A 22,297-nucleotide genomic window follows, 5' to 3' on the forward strand; every position below is an offset into this window, starting at 1 on the left:
TAACTACACATGACAAACCTGAATTGATACCGAAGGAAATACCATCCCCCTCACAATGTCCTCTTCTTTCATGCCTAAGCTTGGGTGCCACACTGCTGCAACTAATTGAGCAAGGGCCTAACTGGAATTAAAATCAGATGAACTAGTTAAACCTAAACAAGTACAGACACATGAATGAATGACCATATGGAGGTTAGGTAGGGCTTATCTCAGCTGCAGCTTCAGTCATGTATGGAAAACTACAGTAAAAATATATTTAGCCTTCATCATTAGGAGTTATTTGTGGCATTTTCAGAAGGACTTTAATTGCAAAAAGAGACAGTATAATTTAAAAAAATAATTTTATTTTTTCTGTACTTAGTGTTAAAGTAATCTGGAATGCAAGTTGAGCTTGACAGAAAGCAGAAATCAGCAGTTCCATCAGTAATGTTAGACACTACTGCAGTTCTTTACATTTTGAGAAACTTGAGTGATTTTGGATACAAAAGCAAAACTCCCCATACAGTAAGAAATGTAAAATTACAAGTCTAAATCTCATCAGGCACAAAACTGAACTTTCCCTGAGAAGATGTCATTTTAAACTAGTGTATAAACTTTATATCACAATATCAGGTGTTTAAGAATACAAAATATCTGAATTCCTTAATACCCCATGCTGAAATTTTCAAGAGGATTAAGAATTACAGAAAACACAACTGCAGCAAACAGATCTAAGTAAAATGATAACAGCTGGCTTTGCATATCCCCTTTTGAATAGCTTTTAGATAATTTCTAATGTTATATTCCTGAGGTCTTTCAGAACTCAGTATGAAGTGCAGTCCAGCTGCTTTTTATCCCACCCCTTCATCTTTCTCTCCCAGCATTACATTCATGGAAATAAAAAATTAAGAACAACCATGAACAGCATGCATTTTCTATGCTTTAAAACCTTGAAACAGTTTAGCCAAAGGAAGTCCATTAATTATACCTTCTAGATAATAAATATTTCAAATAGTTGGCTTTCCAAAGACTGCTGTCTGATTTTGTACCTAAAGCTCCAAGCCTCAGTGTGCAACAAGGCATACTTGAGACATGTCTTTTCTCCCCCTAGTCCATGGACAACGCAGGGCATGAGCACCACCAAACCAATATGGTGGGAGTCATTATACCCACTGTCAGCATCCCACCATTGCTGTACATGTTAAAGTATGTCGTAGTAGAACATTTGTACCAATGTTTCATAACAGGACCGTACATTTCAGTTCTTTTGCAGATACAGAGCTTTGTGCCGCAAATACTCTTCCAAGCATTTCACTGCAAAAGCATCGACATCAGTGTCAAACTTATTTGCAAATAAGTGGTGGTTTCGTAGCATCCAGTTCAAGTCTCCTACTCCAAAAACACAGACAGAGCGAATGTGAACTCCACTGCACGGTGGGTAGGGTGCGCCTTTGGACACGTCGCCTTCAAAGTACTGCCACTTGACAAACCTGGCCAGTGCGTTCATGTCAGAAACGTCGTACTTGTCACTGGAAGAAAATGCGCCTGGGACTTCAGGGATTCTCTGAATTGTTGCCCACAGGTACTCATCTGGGCTGTAAGTATCTTTCGCCCACTCTATGAACTTAAGTATTTTGCTGTTTTCTAGTACATATTCTACAAAGCTTCTGCTAACTACAAAATAGGCACTGCCAGAAAAAACTGGAGTACTGAGAGGTGGTAGTTGTTTGTCTATGCCTGTGTTCTTTATTTTACCATCAATAATCTCATGGTGTTTTTTCCACCTTACTTCTTTATAAACAGGCATTTTTTCTGTTTCCAAGCTGTTTTCACCCTTAAGGGCTTTTAATTTCTCTACTATTTCCTGGTTGGTCTTTATAGGAAAGTCCATACCACACAGATTTATTAGGTATTTCCAGTTTGAACTTCTTCTGTAGAGATCTTTCATGCAGTTAATGTCTGCCTGCACTCTGCTCCATGAAGCATATACCACACTCTCTAACTGGCTGGAAATAAAGACATTATCAAAACATGACACTATTCCCTTCACAGCAGCAAAAAAGGATTCTGGAGACTTTTTGTCTACGTGAATGCAGTAAAAATTCTGTGGAGTATAGATTGATCTTAGAAGTCTATCAAGCATCTCAATTTTGTGATAAACCACTATTGAGTAAGCAATTGGAAATTCTGCTTCTTCATTACTGAGAGGTTCCATAATGTATTTCCTAGCCTTGGTGAAGTAGGCACAGTCTGCAGTCATGTTAATATAATCATCTGTTGTTAGTCTGGGGCGTTTCTTAAATGTCACTGATAATGCCTCAAGCTGTGCCTTTTGTATTTCTTCTATATCCCCCTCAATAATTTTGGTGCAGTTAACATTGCTAACAGGATCTTCTTTTGTTAGTTCCAGATGGGTCCGATTTAGAAAGTCTTCTTTCTGGTTGACTTTCAATACTGAAATTATTACTAAAATGATAGTTAGACCCAAGAAAAGCCTGAAGCGCAAGTTGTGGCAAAATCGTAATTTCCTCTTCAGCATTTCAAATACCAGGTAGCTTTGCAGGGCTAAAAAAAAATGTCCTCCTCTCTGTTCATATGAGCTTCAGAACTCAGAAATAAAATTCAGAATTTCAGGAAAAAAAATTTTGTTTCTCAGGAATTTGGCAAGTTTTTCAGGGAAATGGAAGGAAAAATCCTAAAATAAAATGGGGTACGACAGTCAGTCTTAGACTAAAAGGTTTTTTAAAAAATCAGTGATTAATAATTACATTCTTATTTAGTGGCAGTAAAAAGCTGAATAGTTTAGCAAAAAAAAATTCTGTTGAAAATTAAAAATTAACAAATAGATTTTTAATAGAAAAACACTGGGAGAAGCAGAGTCTTCATGAAAATTCCACAGTCCTAACACTACAAACTGAAGTTCAGTAAGAATATGGAGCTGATTCAGCCATATCTAAAACAAAAGTTAGATACTCTACTGGGAAGCAAGTATTTCTTGTTAATTCATGCTTTAGAGCTTTGCAAGAATGTTTAATACCCACTTCAGGGCTGACATAGATTTCTTTATCATTAAAACTTACCACTCACTTCCCGGATGGCAGTCATGCTTTAGCTCTCACTGGCAAAGAAGTCCCTGCAGCCTTTGAAGATTTTTGTGTTAGACTGTCTCTTCAACATACTGCATATGAGCTTAGAAAAACCACCAGGAAAGACCTGATGAGAAGGATGAGAAAAAAAAGAGTTATTAAAGCCGGGAATCTCAATTTTCAGAGTTGTGAGAAAAACTGTTACTGAATTGCTGAAGTAGTTTTATAAGGTAACAGGCAATACTTATGACCCGCATCTCAAGCTGATTTGTATCAAGTCACTGCAAATGCACAAATCTAAGTGCACAGCAATGTTGTATTACCATAATTTAACCACACTTGTTTTTATGATTCAGCAATTACTTTTATGTGGAGTTGTGCTGCAATGCTAGATTGCAGCAAGATTTCTAGCTAGTTTGCTGCACAAGCACTAGATAACTTCTGTTTGTTCTGTTATTCTTTAAAAGCACCCTTTTTCTGTTTTGGTATTCTGTGAACAGAATCACTGCAGCTACAACTGTACCAGTTGTGAAAATCACACTCTAGAACTGTACTACAGAACTGGGTGTCTTTTTTTGTTTTTTGAAATTGCTACCTCATGCAGTTAAAATGATTAAGAACAGAAGAATATCCTTAAGTAGCTTACATTGCTACTCAGATACCACTTGTAATCACAAATTCACTGCCTAATACTTTAGTGCAGGTTTGAATTTCAAATCAACCTAATTGTAAATGCCCACACATTTTATAGAGAATGCCTTCCAAAATGTGAATCTAAATTCATGAAATATAAAATATTTGAAAGATACAAGGCTCCTTACATTTTTACTACTTTCAAGAAAGAAGATAATTCCTCAGAATAACTTTTTGAATAGCTCTAAGAATAACAGCTACTGAGAAAAACTGGTAAGAAACTCTGTTTAAGAAAAACTAATACGTGCTATGCCCACTGCTGTGTTTTGCCTTAAGCTGTTCAGTGTAAGAATTTCCTTTTTCCCCATTTTCTTTAAGCTACCCCAGTATTGTTTCAGGTTTTAATTCCCAAAGTGTGGCTCTTAAGCTGCTACTTGCAGATCTCAGAAGAGGTGCATTTAAGAAACTGAGGCATGACATCACAGAGTTTGTTGGGTTTTTTTTGTTAGTAATGCTGCCCAGGATGTTCTACACTTTGGGTCCAGAACTTTGCCCATGGCACTGCAAACTGAGAGAATGAAGCAGTTGGGAGGAAGGTGTGGAACACTGCACAAATGTCAAGCACAGCTAGGAGAATCAGCAATTTTCTAAGGAAGAACTATAGTCAAGTATTTTGTATTTCAAGTCAGCAGCACGCAAAGACCACAAACTAGACACAAATTTGTAACTAACAGCATTATATAGACATTTTATTTATGCTGAAGTGTATTTTGTTTTGAGAATTACAATTGTAAGTATTTTATCCTGCATTTCTAATTTTTTTAAGGAAGGCAGACATTTGTCCACAGTATATTTTAGATGTGCAGTGAAGTGAAACCAGAAGAAAATTTATATTTTAAAACCTGTGAGCTAGCAGGCAATTACAGCAGAAATACATGCAATTACAGCAGGAAGGCACACAGAGGGAAATTTTAAGAATGAGGTCTTACACTATGAATTAAAAAAAAATTAAAAGGAAAATTCTAAAATTCTGGCTTTCAGTTTGTCATGTGACATTGAACACAATAACACAATTTAGAACATGTTTTAACGTGCTTTGTAACTTATCACACACTTTTGTGTGATCTAATCCATGAAAAATAGTATTAATCACATATTAAATTAGTAGAGGGAGGAGACTAAATATATGATAGTGTTCATTGGGTATGTATTTTCATAGGATGAAGCTTGTGATACTGGTTAACCTTCAATTACTATATTCTGCCTACAAACTTAAAAATTAAGACACTTCTAAAACTTACAGTGTACTTCAAATACAGTTAGATTTGTGATACTTTAGCTGACAGACATTGGAATCCTTTCTTTAGGCTGCTAGCACTATTATTTAATCCTATTAGTTTTTACAGGAGCACTAGCATTGAGAAATAACACACAGTCAAGATTACCAACCTGTCACCATTTCAATGGTGGGAGACAGTCTCAACCGAAAGTGACCATGATATAAAGAAAAAAGCTTGCTAAGAAATATTTCCTCCTCCCATTTTATAATAAAACTTAGTTGAGTGCAGGATAAAGAATCCCTTTCAGAAAGACCTTGTATACCCAGCTGGGTGCGATTCCTCTATTGTTCAGAGCTCAGAGTAATCAGACCTGGCATTTTCATTATACCAAAATGAGAGATCTGCAAACATTTACACATTAACATGGCTCTTATCTTTATGCGGATTTTTTTCTCTTGGAAATTTCTCTCACTAACAAACTGCTTCTTCAGACCAGTTTTAACAATAAGTTACTATTTGTTTATGCTCACAATTTCAAAGTCCTAAAATTTGATCATATCCCACTCACAAAAGCTGATCTTTACAGGGTAGGATTTTCTACCTTTCATCTAATAATACACCTAATACACTTACTGAACCTAGAACACCCATTAATATAGTTTCAGACTGCATTCAGTTAAGCTTTTAACATCAGTATAGGTTTAGCTCTGCAAAGCCTTAGTACACACACTAGAGAATTACTTTGTCAGTGGCAGCACTTTGCACTGTGGGAGAGATGGAGGAAGGTTTGCAAATCTATAAAGAAAATGCTTTATTTGGCAGCCTTCATCTTGCTCTCAACCAAGGTTCAGTTGAAAAAGTTGCATACCTATCCCACTTCCTTTTTTACTGTTTTCTCCTCAAGTCAAAATCTGTATTTCTGAAGCAGTTGTCATTAAAAGGGGAAACTTACAGCAGTTGCTGGTGGTTGGGGGAGTTAGTAGGAATGCCTACTTCCCTCTTTCCTGCCAAAATTAATCTTTATGGCTGTATACTAACTGTATGGTGTGACTAAACAAAACCAAGATAATTTCAGCTTGATTTCTACCAAATACAAAAACCCATGAGAAACCTAGGTCTCCAAAACAAAAAACACCCAAAATCTCCAAAACAAACATACAAACAAAAAACGCCCCACCAAACAAAACACTTTTACAATAGTATACCACAGCTTAGAGGGAGACTAGAGCTTGCATGGAGGTTTTGTGCAGACAGGCTGGACTAGAGCTGGTGGTCCTACAAGTGAGGATGCTTGTGTGCATGCAGAGCTGGCAGGGCACCGCTACCCCAGCAGCCAGGAAACCAGCCTCTGGCCACTAGCACAGCACAGCACAACCTCTGCAGCTTCACCACGCCACTGCTCTGGCACCACCACCTGCTGCCGGTGGAAGGAGCAACCCTGCTGCCTTCCCTGGCACCCACACAGTGGGCCAGGAGGAGTGCCACAACAGATCCAACCAGAGCTCTGGGGAGCTCTCTAGCCAGTGAGGCCACAAAGATGAGTTTGCTGGGAAGTCCTAACATTTTTACGAAGGCATATCCAGAATGTTTCAAAGTATACACATCTTGTAGTTTCTCATTCTTCCATTCAGATTCAGTTATGCAGAACATTCATTCTGATGAGGAAGTGATTTTTAAAGCAGCAAGCAGCTTGTCTAAACACAAACATGCATAATCAAAAAGATAGACTGCATGGACTGTAGTGTCATCTGCAAAGATCTGCCAGACACAGAAGTTATTTACTCAGCTTCCCATGGCACCACGCAGCACAATCTTGAAAATAGATATGCCTCTAAATAAATGAAAGAACTCATATTTGTTCTGTTAGGCAGTGGTGAGTCTTAGCAAAAATGAGAACTGGTCATAAGCTGCATAGTTGACTTATCATAAGCCTTTACGAGACACTTAATTTTGAATTCATATGCAGCAGGGTTTCATGTGGGCACAGTTGTCTGCAACTGACAACACTCTGTAAGAGTAGATGCTTTTCCTTCAGAGGTGCTTAAGAAAACAATCATAAAGGAAAAATACAGTCCCTTTTTATAGAAAAAACACCAACATATTTATAGTCTTTTTTAAACTTGGAAGATGGCTTTAAGCAAAATTCCACAAGTGACTAGTACTGCTACATCCACCACTATTTGGAAATTAAATACTGAGAGTAGCTAAAAGTAGAAAAAAAAAGAAATTCAAACATCCAGGTTATTTGAAGATCTTACACTCAATTGTTAGGAATCCAACACACTAAAGTATTTCTGTTTCAAAAAATGAGTAATAGTCACATGAACATATACTCTGTGTAAATTGTAAATTGAAAAAGCAGTAGGCTTTACTAGCCTTTCTAGTATTCTCTTATACTACTATATCATGTAAACCTTCTGCAGATTAGTTCAAAGCCTGACTATTACTTCCAATCCTGTCTGTCCTTAGAGGCCCCGTATATAGATCTGACAGTAAGAAATTTGAACTATGGAGAGTAAAGATGTTATGGCAAAGTCATTCAGTGGCCAGTTCCTACCTCAAGAAGCCTGTGACTCTTAGGATGGAGAAAACAGTAACGTTTTACCTCAAGGTTGCTAACACTGAGAATACAGACAAATCACAAAACAAAAAAAATCATGAAATCTTTAAACTAATGTTGGCCAATTTAACATATGGTAGAACTGCCTGGTGTTCCTCAAGGTAATTTGTAGACTTTGGCTACTTCAAAGTGAAAAGCACACCTATTTTTCCCTGTTATTCTAAAGTAGAACCTATAATATCACCAGGAAGAGAGAGAGGAGTTGCTGTACTCCTCATACTCACATAAAAATTTTTGCTCATTACTGCCTTGTGACAATGCTGCATTTCATAACAAGACACATCAGCAGGAAAGCTAATCTATAAAACCAGAAGGAAGGTGGAAGGAGGAGGCTGTCAAATTTTTAAGTACTTGGATCCCTCTTCAAGCACAACATTAAAAATATTCTGAGATTTTCTTTAGCCCTATGGAGCAGGCAGCATTTTAAAGCCATACCTACAGTTACAGTTTATCAGTGAGCTGAAGAATCATCAGTCAACTTCCTGAAATATTCTATCACAGTTTTCCAAGATGAGGTTTGTTTTACAAGTTCCTCTAATAGCACCACAATTATCCCATATATAATAAGGCTGCACGTTGCAAGAAGTGGTGTCTCTGGAGCTATGAAGTAAACCTAACAAGTGAAAGTTACTTCAGTTGTAGTACTGGTTATGCTACATTTCTGTGGCATTACCTTTTTTCACCTTTTCTAAGACAGAATTCTATATTGGTAAAGTTAGGTGTTTTCCAGTTTCAGGAGCTTATGAATCAGAGTAAAGGCAGAACTTTTGAATTATGTTGAAATCCGAAGCAAAACTGAGAAGGATTATTTAAAAAGAAAAATCTTTTAATAAGACTAGCAGCGGGTTTTCCAATGTGGAAACAAAACTGGAAAGCAGGATTTTGCTCCATAAACACAGTATTTTCAGCAAATAGACTGTAAATCTTTAGCTTGTATGTTTGCCTTGCATTTGGTTTATGTTAGAAAAAAAGGCAGACTTGGAAAAGGTATCCATCAGGTTCATTAGTAACTTTTGGTTCTTCTGGCCTCAGGAAGTGAATATTTCTCAGACAATTCAAATTTTGTAGGAAAGGCAATATGCTGATAACTGGTATACACTATAGGCAGCATAGCTAATCACTGAGGAGAGAAAATATTTTCTTTTGTTTACATCTACTTCCAAAAGCCATGTAACTGAACTCTGACTTGAGCTATAATTACTGCACTATTTTTCACAAAGATTTTCAAGTTGGAAGACAGAAAAGCTAGATTTCTCTCCTCTTCTCTCACTACCATTTCTAACTCTCCTTCTTGCCAGGTCTGTGGTCATATTCCATTAAAAATGAAATTTAAAATAGCAGACTCCAAAATGGCAATCCCCTCCTGCTGCCACTCCTCCTCTTTCCCACAAAGAAGTCTACTCTTCTGAGACTGAAAGAAGGCAAAGTGCCAGAGCATAACTGAGTCTCCTGTCAGGCTTCTTTCTCAGTCTTCTAACTCAACTTGAGCCACCAAAAACTATTTACAACCTTTTAAACAGCTTTTTAAAAAAATAAAAATTCTGACCCCCCACAAAAAAAAAAAAAAGTTTTGCCAGTTACAGTGAGTTTAAGATAGAAGGAGAGAGAGAAAGGTCCACACCTATGAACACCTCAGGAGCATCAGGTATGCCCTGAACCCTTTTAGTGCTAGCAGCTTTCACACCAAGCCAACACCCTCCCCGCCCCGGAGAGCAACAGCCGGCCATGGGCTCCCTGCAGGCACTGCCGCGGGAAAAGGCAAACGGAGCGTGGGACGACAGACAGACAGACAGTGGGAAACAAAGCTAAGTAAAGAGGAGATGTGGCGGGGAAAAAAAGCAGGGAAAGAAAGGGAAAAGGGAAAATAATAGAAAAGGGGAGAGAAAGAAGCAAAAGGACGTAACTGGAGCCAAAAGGAAAAGAGGGAAAGAGGAGGGGAAGGAGGGGGAGAGAGGGAAAGGGGTAAGGAAATAAAAAAGAGGCGGGGGGGAAAAGAAGGAAAAGAAAAACAAGGACAGAGACACAACAGATGCGTCTCCCTGCCCTCCAGTGCGACACCTGCCCGACGACACGGCGGCTCCTGGAGTGGTGCTGCGAGGCTCCGCAGGGAACAGCGAAGCTCCAGGCCAGCCCGCGCTGCCACCCGCCTCAGGACCACGCCGCTCCCGGTACGCCCACAGCACCCAGGTGCGGAGCAGCCCGGGGCAGGCAGGGAGCCCGGCCAGCTCCCCGGCGGGCCCGGCTCCGAGCCGAACTCCGGGTCCTACCCTGGCTGCGGGTCCCCGCCCGGCTCACACCCGCGGGGCCAGCCTGCCCTGCCTGCCCTGCCCTGCCTTCCCTGGCCCGGCCCAGCCCAGCCCAGCCCTCCGCGGCGCCGCGGTCGCGCTCAGGGTCCACTCCCTGCCCCGCCTGGCCCCGATCTCACCCACACTGCGCAGCCTTGGCAACTATGTTTGTTACCCTTCTTACTGCTTCCTTTAAGGCGTCCTCCGGCCGTACCGGTAACGTTGGAACCCCCGTCGGACCAGCTCCTGTGCGGCTCACGGCACCGAAGGGTTTCCTCGTGGTCCGCAGCCCCAAACGACCCCCGGGGCTGGGGGCCGGGCGCGGAGGCGCTGGGCGGGCTCCCTGCGGCTGGGAGGCCGAGCGTTCGTGAGCGGGGACCCGAGTCTCGCCTGCTGCTACATGCGGGCTTGGAAGAACTCCGTGACGGGAAATCGAGGGACGGAAGGGAGGGTGGGATGGAAGGGGAGCAGACCTGGCTGAGAAGCGGCGCGCGAAACTTGCAACGGTGAAGAGTAAGACGTGTCTAGGCAGGGTGTGAAGAAGACTGAGATTTCTTGTTCAGTTTATCTGTCAGACAATAAACATATTCCACGGGATTTGGAGAGCTATAAAACACGAAGGTGGAGCTTAGGGGCAAGCCCCTTACAATTTTAGTGAAGTACCTTGAAAGAAAACAGAAAATTAAATTTCAAGGAAATAGAAAGTTCAAAAACAGTGTGTGCCACATTAAAAAAAAAAAAAAAAAACAACAAAAACAAGTGCTGCAACCCGCAGCATCTTGAGCAGTGCTTACGGAATTCCCCAAAAATCTCTGCAGATAGGCTTTATCTGGCATGCAGCATGATTTGGCAGCTGGAGGCACACCTAATGGACTCTGCTGGCCACTTCTCATCCCAGTCGTGAAATTGTACTGAGTGGTCCCGCATCTGCACTGATCAAGAGGCTGGAAGCTAACAAGAAAATGAGATTAGCTTTCAAGGCTGTTACTGGAACTGCCAGCAGAAGAGGGAACTGCCTCCACACATTACAGCATGGATCAGGCAGCTTATTTTAGGAATGGACTGCAAGATCTCAAACTTTCATCATCATGTTGTCAAGAGAATGTTTAATGTATACACACACACACACACACACACACACACACACATATATATATATGATTTTCTATTGTGTCTGGTATTTATGGGGCTGAACTTGTTTGTGTCTGATTGTTCATGGATTACCATGCCAAAAAGGCCTTTCATCTATAAACCTATCAGAGGCTGGTGAGAGAAGTTTCTAGCGGGAGACAGAAATCTGGGGGACTGGGCAAGATTTCCCATTAGTCTCCCCATGAAGAGTAATATTTTATAATTACTAATGATTTATGATTATTGACAGTGACTGTGTCTTGTTGGTCTTCCACGTAAATGAGAAAAATAAATCATAACATAAATTTAAGTATTTGTTCTCTTGCTAAACTGCCTGTGAAACATCGCAGTATTGCAATCACGGTACAATTAGTAGAGCTGAACACCAGCATCCTTAAGAGAATGAATTGGGTAAGCTTTAGGGGCAGATGTTTGCTCTCACTGTTTTCCATCCACCCTGCCCTAATTACTTACAAAGCTACAGATGCTTTATTACAGACAACTAATGCAAAGTCACAACTAGAGTTAATATATATTGGTGCATTTACAAAGTACCATCTAACAAGTACTTCCTGTGGGGAGAAAAAAATGCATCAAAGTAATTACTGCGTGTCATTATTTCAGGTAGAGGACTGAAGTTAAGAAGTCTGTTATACTGACTTTGACACAAGTATAAAATGGAGTTCTCTATAAAATGACACAATTACAGAGGTTGTGATCCTTGGCTGACCGTGCTGGCAGAGAACCCATCCTGCTTTTAGTGCAGCTTTGTGACATTTCAAGGACTGTGTTTCAGTTACAGTTCCGTTCACGGATAGTTTTTGTTAGCTGTTCCCGAAAAAAATGGATGAAAGGAGTTTGTGCCTGGTTTTTACTCTTCTAACCTTGAGTCTGGAATATAAAGATGACAGGATACACAATCTGCCCTTTCTGCTATGTGACAGGCCAGTGACAGATGTGACTGTAGGGCAGCTATAAAACAAAAGAAAAAAGTTACATTGTTCACAATTTTGGAATTACTGACAGACAAATTAAACCAACAGGAAAAGTGGAACTTAGAGGAAAATAAAGACAAAAGCAAGTTACAAACATGGGAAATTTGAAATACTTACATGATTTTGCTGTGAATTTTGATTGGTTTGAATGAAATCAGTTTGTAGGTGAGTATTTGATTGTTGTGGTAAGACTAACAATCCAGTGAAAACAAGTACATGCACACAACATTGAGAAAGTTTCAAAAATAGTCTTCTATACATGGCTAAATGTACATAGTTATGGTGCAGGAGAATACAGCTTAAATATATTAATGATAAGGAGGATAGCTCTCTCACAAATATGTTTTCTCTAATTTGGTATTAGTATCTATTTGTACTTTGACAGCTGCCTCCAGGCTTTTAGACTTTTTCTTGGAAAACATAAAATATACAAAATGTCTCTAAATACCTTAGATTTTCTATGCTATGGCAAAAATTTAAGTGCTAGAGAATTATTTTAAACCTCATCCTTACTGCTAATAATTTTAACTTTACTAGTTTTAAGGAAGTAAAAATTTTCTTTTTCTGAAAAGTCAGACAGTGGTCTAGCATTTTGTAATAAGATCTTCCCTACTAGCCCTTGTAAAAGAGGATTTTTCTTAATTTTTTTTGTCATGTAAGTGTAACCCAAATATCTATTACTTCTGAGAATTCAGACCTAACATTAGAAAGGTACAAGGCCCTAATATCTGTCCTCAGACAGACAGAGGATCCTAACCTCAGTTTTGAATCCTGCTAGGGCTTGAAGGTTTCTTCATAATGAGAGTGGGATCTTAGTGCATTAGCCTTCTCTAAGGAAAGAGTTGCTCCAATCCAGAAGTTTTTATTATCTTCTCCAGAAACATCCCTAGCAACATTTACCTTTGTTGTAAAATTTCTGGGACTTAATGTTCTTGCCCTAGATTCCCAAGTCTGCTTGCTCTGAATCTGAGTAGGGAAAAAAAAAAATCTTCAATTTGTAGATGAACTCTTGAACTCTGATGCTCCACATAAATTGGGAGTGGAGGTGGAGTGTGCAAAAAGTGCACAATATGCATAAAAATGCAAACACCATGTGCTGAAATCAAAGGTCTGAAGAAAATGATTGCAGCTGCCAAAACCATTTTAACACAAAAGACTGTCTAACAAGGGAAGGAAGGAAGGAAGGAAGGAAGGAAGGAAGGAAGGAAGGAAGGAAGGAAGGAAGGAAGGAAGGAAGGAAGGAAGGAAGGAAGGAAGGAAGGAAAGGAAGGAAAGGAAGGAAGGAAGGAAGGAAAGGAAGGAAAGGAAGGAAAGGAAGGAAGGAAGGAAGGAAGGAAGGAAGGAAGGAAGGAAGGAAGGAAGGAAGGAAGGAAGGAAGACACCTCAACCCCTTTTTGAAAATAAAGGAAAGCATATCTAAAGCACATTGTAGTGTGCTTCTCTTTGGAACATAATGTCTACTGATATGGATCAGTATTAATTTGTAGGGACAAGAGTGACTCATGCCTAAAGTTCATTAGGGAAGGTCATGTTTTCTTCCTCAGACTATGTGTAGTACATATTGAAAATACTATTTCACTTTGCTAGGACAAATTTATTCCAAGACACTGGCTGGTAGTTAGCATTAATTACAGAATCGAAAATAGTGTGGAGTGGATTGCAACCTTGAGTTGCCAAAATTTCTGTAAAACATCTACTGAGTAAAGTAGCAGCCTCTTGTTCTACCACTGTGGTGGGTTTGATCTTGGCTTGCTGCCAGATGCCTAGCCAGCTCTCTTGCTTTGCTTGCTTCACAGAACAGGATGAGAAAATAAAATGGAAAAGCTCCTGGATTGGAATAAAGCCAGGGAGATTACTCACCTATTACCATCATGGTCAAAACAAACTCAGTTTAGGAAAGACTAATTTACTGTCATTAAAAATAGAGTGCAATGGTGAGAGAAAAAAAAAAAAAAAGGACAAAACTAAAACACCTTCCCCTTAGTCCCTCTGGCTTCTTCTCAGGTTCAACTTCACCCCTTCATTTCTGACTCTTCCTACTTCTTCTTTCCTGAGTGCTCTAGGGGCATGAAGAATGATGATTGTCATCAGTCCATAACTGCCCCTCTCTTCCAGTCCTTCATCCTGGTGCTGTTTGTCCCTTCCATGTCCTTCACAAACTGCTCTAGTATGGGTTCTTTCAATGGGCTGCTGTCCTTCAGGAACAGACTGCTCCAGCATGGTAGCTGCTCCTGCCAGGGGCCTCCTCTAGCATGAGCTTTCTATTGCCCACAGTTTTCTTCACACCCATCTGCTCCTTACAGGATCTTCCATGGACTGCATGTGGATATCTGTTCATCTGTGGTCATCCATGAGGTGCAGGGGGACAACCTGCTCCACTATGTTCTTCTCCAGGGTTTGCAAAGGAATGTCTGCTCCTGCATCTATAGCACCATCTCCCCCTCCTTCAGTTCCTGCATTGGTGTCTGTAGGACTAATTTTTCCATATTTTTTTCACTCTTCTCTCTCACAGCTGCTGTAGAGTGGTTATTATACCTTTTGAAATATGTTATCACAGAGATGTCACCACTATCACTGATATGTTCAGCGTTGGCCAGCAGTGGGTCTGTCTTGGAACTGTCTGCTCCACCTTGGAACAAGCTGTGTCACATACAGAGCATCCCCTGAACTCTTCTTGCAGAGGCCTCCCACCTCACCCTACTGACTTTGCCAAATAAACCAAATTGAAACACTTAGATTATTTTTTGGCACTCTGATCCAGTTAAGAAGTATGATTTGCTGATTGCACTGAGAAGCTGAGAAGCAAGCCTGATGATACCATGTCTGCTGAGGGAATGAACAACTCCTCCTGCTGACTGCTTTGGCAAGAGTGGTGAAAGTTCAGCCTGGTGTAGCCAGGCAAAGACAGTATTTTAACCAGAAGGAGAATCAGTCAAGGTCCTTTTAAGATGCTAACAAATGGGAAAAGCTTCATCCCCCTGAACTATTTCAAATTTTATTTATGAAAATTATAATTGGTCTTAGAAAGTCCCCTCTCCCAAAGTAATACTAAATCAATACCGATATTATGTATATAGCCATAAATACGTAATATATGCAGATCTATGTGTATGTATATGTCCGGAATTCTGAACTAATTTTTGAATTGGTTCCACTTGTTCTCTACACTTTTGAAACATTTCATAAATTTCAGAGGTTGGTCTCACAGGTGATCCAACTGCAAGCTTCTGAAAGGACAGGAGACTGTGTATCCACAGTGCCCTGCTCAACCTCTTCCTTGGATTATCTACCGGAAGACAAGTCACAAGTCAGCTCTCTCAGTAAATTTGTTTAATTTCTCCTTCTTAGCTCTGTTGAAACTGTTGTTACAACTGTGTGGTGTGTTGATCTTGGCTGGATGCCAGGTGCCCACCAAAGCTGCTCTGTTATTCCCCTTCCTTAGCTGGACAGGGGAGAGAAAAAAAAATAACAAAAAGCTTCTGTGTCAAAGAAGGGCAGGAAGACATCACACAGCAATTACTACCACAGACAAAGCAGACCAAACTTGAGGAAATTAGTTTATTACTGATCAAATCAGAGTAATGTCATGTTAAATAAAACTAAACCTTAAAAAACACTTTTCCCCTTACTTTCTTCCCATGATCAGCTTCACTCCTGATTTTCTTTGTCTTCTCTCTGCAAGTGAGACAGGGGACAAGAAATGGAGGCTGTGGTTAGTTCATTATGTGTTGTTTCTGCCATTCCTTCCTCCTCAGGGGGAATATTCCTCACAGTCTTTCTCTGCTCCAGTATGGGGTCCCTGCCATGGGAGACAGTCCTCTGTAAACTTCTCCATTGTTAGTTCCTCCCATAGTCTGCAGTTCTTAACCTACTGCTCCAGCCAGCAAACTTGCTCCATTGTGGCCTTGTTTCCATGGGATCACAGCCTCCTACAGGCATCCACATGCTCTGGTGTGGGATTCTCCATGGGCAGTAGGTGGGCATTTGCTCCACAATGGACATCCATGGGCCGCTGGGGCACAGCTGCTTCACTGTTAGTATAAGATCTGTAGTTAATATGATTTTGTGCTATATTGACTGGTATTGTTACTTGTAGACAGGAGAAAAAAAGAATTCTGAACACTTTTTGCCCGCATATCCAAACATAAATGTCAGCTTAAGACCATGAATCTAAAGTACCTTTAAATATTATTTGTATGTACAGAATAAGCCTCTTATCCTTACTTTGTTCTATCTTTAGCATTAAGCTTTCAACATCTACTCATAATTTCTCTGTATGTCTTTCCTTATGACATTTTGTGTAAATTCTGTAAAAAAGGTACGATTTTTGTTAGTTCTGAGATTTTTTTTTTCCAGTTAGACTTTCACTATATTTTATCTATTGTTGTGGGTTCCTTTTGTGTAACAGGGTAGCTCTACTGGCATCAGCTAAAACTTTTCAAGATTTCAATTTTAAGGATTTTTTTACTAAAACTTGTTGTGTGGGAAGCAGAATGTCCTTCTCTGTCCCTCTGGGGAGTCAGTCTCCATATAACATGTTCATAAAAGTACTCTATATGTGATTCCTGAGAAACTGCATGGAAGTATAAAATCTGAAAACATGAATTTTCCAGTACTGTCATGGGAATTCTTTTGTATCACATCAGTTGTGGATAAAATTCATAGGCTGATATTTTCCATCATTGGACTAGATGCTCCATACCCTAAGGAAATAGTAAACTGTCTATTTCCAAGTGTTGAGAATTGCTAGGATTAATAGCTTTGCTTAACACTTGAAGCTAAAGTACTTGGGGCCTTAGGTTGCAAGAACTGTCTGAGAGTAAACCTTTTGATAAAGATAATGGTGCAACCACAAAACTAGCTCAAAGTGGCAGAGGCAATCAGAATGAAACTAAGAGCCAAGGAAATGTTTCTAAGGGAACATGGTAATTTTTCAGAAAAATGTCAGCCCAGAAACTAAAGTATAGTTGGGGCATGTGGTCTGGAATGGGGGTCCCTCCTTGGACAACACAGCTCAAGTTCCTCTGTGTGTCAGATAAAGAAACAAGTTATTTACTCAGTAGATTGGTGGCCTGTCTCCTTCAGGCAGGAACTTAGGGCTGAGCCCTGTTGAGGTGGCATCTGCAAAATTCCTAATGCAGAATAAGTGGCAGCTGCATAATTCCCACAACATAAGATTGTCTTTCACTTGTGTATTTAGTAACTTGAATCTATAATAAGAATTGTCCCCTAGTATGTGATTCAATTTTTTCCTTTTTGGGACTTTACTCTAAGCTCATCATACAATCATAAAAACTGCACATTACCATCAATTACAATGGGTTTATTCATACAACTAGATACAGCTGCTTGTTGAGTTGTACCTAGAGTGGTGTACTGCAGCATAAGACTATAATTTCATTTTATTAGGAATTTCATCATTGTCCACAGCTTTTGAAGATGGTGTAAGTTCTTGGAAATGGAGCAATTTTATCAAAAGTGTGGATATTTCTAGGATGTGTGTTTTATTGTATTTTTATTGAAGCTTTATACAATCTTTCACAGGGCCACTTCAAACTTGTCCTGTTGATTTTCCAGACTCCAGTTTCCAAATCTGCCTTGTTTCTTTATGTTCCCAAGAGTTAGTGGTTTTGGCTATTGTTCTTCCCTGGAGGGTACATGTGGGGTTCTAATTACAGACTAGACAGTTTATGCTCTGCATTTAAACACTCCTTTTCTTTTTTTGTTTTCATAAGTTTAAATCTGTGTCTTAAGGTAAATATTTTATTCAGGTTTGCACCTCTCATGTCTCTCGCAGACAGATGATGAATAAGAGCTTCCCCAAAAATTTTTAGACTGTCTATAAAATTGAGGTCTCTTTTTAGAACGTCCTAAATTTCTTTTTCACACCTGACACTTTTTAACATTTTCACACTTTCTAAGTCAAGAATACTTAGTACCATTCCTTAGTACAGTCAGCTGAACATGAAGTTTCACGTATCAATTAGTAAAGTATTCTTCGTATTGTAATTTTTACCCATCTGGGAACCAAACCCCATCTAACTGCTCACTTACAGCAGGATAGGGGAGAGGATCAGAAGGGTAAAAGAAAACTCATGGATTGAGATAAGGACAGTTTAATAGTTTATGCAAAAACTGTGCAGATAAGCAAAACCATGAATTTGTTCCCCGCTTCCCATGGGCAGGCAGGTGTTCAGCTATTCCTAGGAAAGCAGGGCCACATCACTCATAACAGTGACTTGGGGAAATCAAATGTCATCACTCCAAACGTTACCCCCTTTATTCCTCTTCTCACAGGTTTATACATTTAGCATGATGCCATGTGATCTGGGGTATCTCTTGGGTCAGTTGGAGTTACATGTCTCAGATGTGTCTCCTTCCAACTCTTTGTGCTGGTGGGGTGAGGAGCAAAAAAAGATTTGACACTGTAAGTGCTGCCCACAAAACACCCCTGAGTTACCAACACTGTTTCTAGCACAAATCCAAAATGCCATGCAAGCCCAAGCCAGTGTGAAGAAAAAGCACAGGTCTTATATTTAGTTGTTGGGTTTTTTGTGGGTTTTTTTTTTTTTTTTTTTTTTTTTTTTTTTGGGTTTTAGGGTTGTTTGCTGTTTGGGTGTTTGTTGTTGTTGCTTTCTGGCAGCTTCAGTAAACCTTCCTGAGGGACAAAATTCCTGCTGGATATCTCTGGGTTTTTTCCATTGGTCCTTCTACTTCTAGGCCTTATCTTATCATGTAGTGCTCTGATAAACACAAGTGGTGGTGTTTTGTGGTAAAAGTAAATGTTTTTTAAAAAGGAAACAACCAAAAGAAGCAGTATTTGTCTCTTGATGATGAGTTACAGGTAAGAACCTTGTCAGAAAGAAAGGGTTTCATTTCTTGTTATCAACACTGTACTTAGTCCTCAGTTGCAGCTCAGTTATCTTAAAAGCTCAAAAGAATGAAACTTTTGGAAAAATAGAAAAAATGTGTTTCTAATACAAACCAAGACAAAAGAGGATTTGATGTATGGCTTTTCTTGCTTCTGAAGTTTCTGAATTAAATTGAGAGGGCAGTTATTTCCTCAGTGAAGTGCTTTTAGGTTTACTGATTAATGATTAAATTTAGATTTACATTTATGTTCTACATAGATGTAGATATTGTATTGCTGCAGTCATTGGCATTATTGTCCAAATCTTTTGCAACTTTTGCTTCTTGCAGCCACCTCCTGAGTAATAGTTCAAGATCTGATAAAGACAATTTATGGTCTGAACACAAAACATATAAATATTCATTTAAATCTCAGAGTGAGGTCCAGTGTTGACAGTTTTGTTTCTTTGGCATACTGCTGCGGGTTTCTGTATGAAATAGTGTATTGATAGACTATTCTGGGAAAATGGCCTGGTGTTCTCACAAAAATAAAGTCATAACCGTGTATCATTCATCCTGTTTCTCCTTTCCTACACATGCATGGCAAGAGCTGTGTTCAAAGACAAAAAGGTTTTTAACAATCCTCATTCCCCACAGAAAAATATTGCATTGTGCATTCTAATTGTGAAGAGGCATGAAGTGAAGTAGTGGATGAACATACTGAGGATTTGGTAATAAAGCAAGTATACATTATAGGATCTTTTTTGTATCAGTCATGACTCTTCAGAAATTGGTTCAGGATCAAAAGTTGATTGTATAGAAGTCACTATATATAATATGAAATAATGCACAGGAAATAATTACCTCAACTTTGGAATTTATGAATTAAAATCACTTAGTTATTTTACCAGTTTAAAACTGAAAATTCCATATTCCTGGGAAATGTATACATGGACCACTAGCCCACAGGAGCAAAACTGGTATGGTTTCATTATACTATGGAAAAAGTGAAGTATAAAGGGAGGCACTCCTCTAATTTATTTTTATTTAAACCAGTATTGTTCTCTTGATTTTTTAAAAATCTACTGATTAATTAAGCTAATCTACTGATTATTTATCTGAAATCAGAATTAGCTTGATCTTTAAGTACTCTTAAGTCAGTCGATGCAATCTTTTTGGATTTCAGTAAAGTTTTCAATGCTTTCTCCTAGAGAATCTTTTTGGACAAAATTTCCAGCCCACAGCTGGATAAACACATCATGGGATGGAAGCAACTGGGTCACAGGTCAGGCACAAAGGGTTACAGAGAATGGGGTGACATCAGACTGGGGACCTGTCACTGGTGGGGTTCCTTCCACAGGGCTCCATCCTCTGCCCTCTGCTCTTCAACATCTTCATAAATGACCTGGACACAGGACTGGAAGGGATACTGAGCAACTCTGCAGATGATACAAAACTGGGAGGAGCTGCTGACTCCTCAGGGGAGGGAGGTCCTGCAGAGAGACCCTGACAAATCAGGGGTCTGGGCAATCAACAATATGAAGTTCAACAAGAGAAAGTGCTGGATTCTGCATCAGGGATGGGGCAATCCTGGGTGTATGGACAGACCAGGGAATGAGATACTGGAAAGCAATGCCATGGAAAGGCACCTGCGGGTCCTGGTCAGTGGCAAGTTGAACCTGAGTCATTGTGCCCTGTCAGCCAGGAGGGACAACCCTGTCCTGGGGACATCAGGGACAGCATCACAGCTGGACAAGGGAGGGGATTGTCCTGCTCTGCTCTGAGCTGGGGCAGCCTCACCTCCAGTGCTGGGGGCTGGTCTGGGTGTCACAGTATGAGAAAGACATTAAAATGTCAGAGTGTCCAAAGAAAGGCAACAAGGTTGGTTGAAGGACATTGAGGGGAAGCCATGTGAGGAGCAGCTGAGGTCACTTGGTCTGTTCAGCCTCGAGGAGACTTGAGGACAGATCTCATTGCAGTCTACAACTTTCTCGTGAGGGGAAGAGGAGGGGCAAACACTGATCTCTCCTCCGTGGACCCAAAGGAATGTCCTGAAGTTGTGTGAGGGAAGGTTTAGGTTGAAGAGCAAGAAAAGGTTCTTCAGACAGAGGGTGGTTGGGCACTGGAGCAGGTCCCCAGGGAAATGATCGAAGCACCATGTGCTTGTTTCTTTGTTTCTAAATTCAACATTCTGGAGGATTATGAGTTATTGATTGAAGAGTGATGTCTAGAATGAGATGTCAGGAACAGGGGAGTGTGGTGAACTGCAAGACCAGAAAAAGTGTAACTGAATTTGCTGGTGCTGTGTGGTACTTCACAGCTTCTCAAAGATTTTTCAAAATATATAAGACTTCAGGGTCATTTGGTATTAAATCAGCAAGTCTGCTGACGTGGTGTGGTCAACACACTGGAGGGCAGGGATGTCATCCAGAGGGGCTTCAATAGGCTTGAGTGGTGGGCCCATGCAAACCATGTGAAGTTCAACAAGGCCAAGCACAATGTCCTGAACTTGGATAAGGGCAACCCTAAGCACAAATACAGGCTGGAATGAGAACAGATTGAAAGCAGCCCAGAGAAGAACTTAGGCATGTTGGCTGACAAGAAACTTTAAGTGACATGGCTATAATGTGTGCTTGCAGCCCAGAAAACTAACTGATCCTGAGCTACATCCAAAACAGCATGGCCAGCAGCACAAGGGGGGAGATTCTGCCCCCCTACTCTGCTCTTATGAGACCCCACCTGCAGTGCTGCATCCAGCCCTGAGGCCCCCAGCACAAGGACCTTTAGTAGTAAATGCAGGGGAAGGCTACTAAGATGATCAAAGGGCTGCATCACCTCTCCTGTGAATGAGAGGCTGAGAGAGGTGGTGCTGATCAGGCTGAAGAAAAGACTCTGGGAAGACCTAAGAGCAGCCTTTCAATTCCTAAAGCTGGCTTATAAAAAAGGGTGAGACTGACTTTTAATGGGAATATTTAGTGATAGGATGGGGAGTAAAGGCTTTAAACTGTTGATATAGATTAGATATAAGGAAGAAATTATTTACTGTGAGGCTGATGAGGTGCTGAAACAGGCTACCCAGAGAAGTTGTGGGTATTTCAACCCTGGAAGTGTTGAATGCCAGATTGGATGGGGCTCTGAGTAATCTGGTTGAATGGAAGGTTTCCCCTCCCTTGTTGGGGATTGGAACTAGAGGATTTTTAAAGTCCTTTTAACCCAAACTATTTTATGATTCTAAGTTCTTTCATAAGCCAACAGGTTCAGAAACTTATATTCTTGTTTATAGGCCTACTATGGGCTGTAAACATTTATTAAATATTCAGCATAAAAACAAACAGGTGGATCAAAACAGATTCTCTTCCATGGCTTGATTTCTCTTTAAAATAAGAAGATGTTTGCTCAGTGTTTGGTTTGTTATCTTTTTTTTTAAATACTCTCAGCA

At 40.1% G+C, this 22,297-nt stretch overlaps 1 protein-coding gene across 1 annotated transcript; it reads right to left on the bottom strand.

Annotated features, from left to right (window-relative positions):
- Positions 1 to 1,204: 1,204 nt before the first annotated feature.
- GCNT1 (glucosaminyl (N-acetyl) transferase 1) lies at positions 1,205 to 2,636 on the bottom strand. Its single transcript, XM_062513583.1, has one exon. The coding sequence runs from the start codon at positions 2,516 to 2,518 to the stop codon at positions 1,238 to 1,240; it is 1,281 nt and encodes a 426-aa protein (XP_062369567.1). The 5' UTR covers positions 2,519 to 2,636; the 3' UTR covers positions 1,205 to 1,237.
- Positions 2,637 to 22,297: the final 19,661 nt, after the last annotated feature.

The sequence above is a fragment of the Cinclus cinclus genome, chromosome Z (assembly GCF_963662255.1).
Source record: "Cinclus cinclus chromosome Z, bCinCin1.1, whole genome shotgun sequence".
Taxonomy (NCBI): domain Eukaryota; kingdom Metazoa; phylum Chordata; class Aves; order Passeriformes; family Cinclidae; genus Cinclus; species Cinclus cinclus.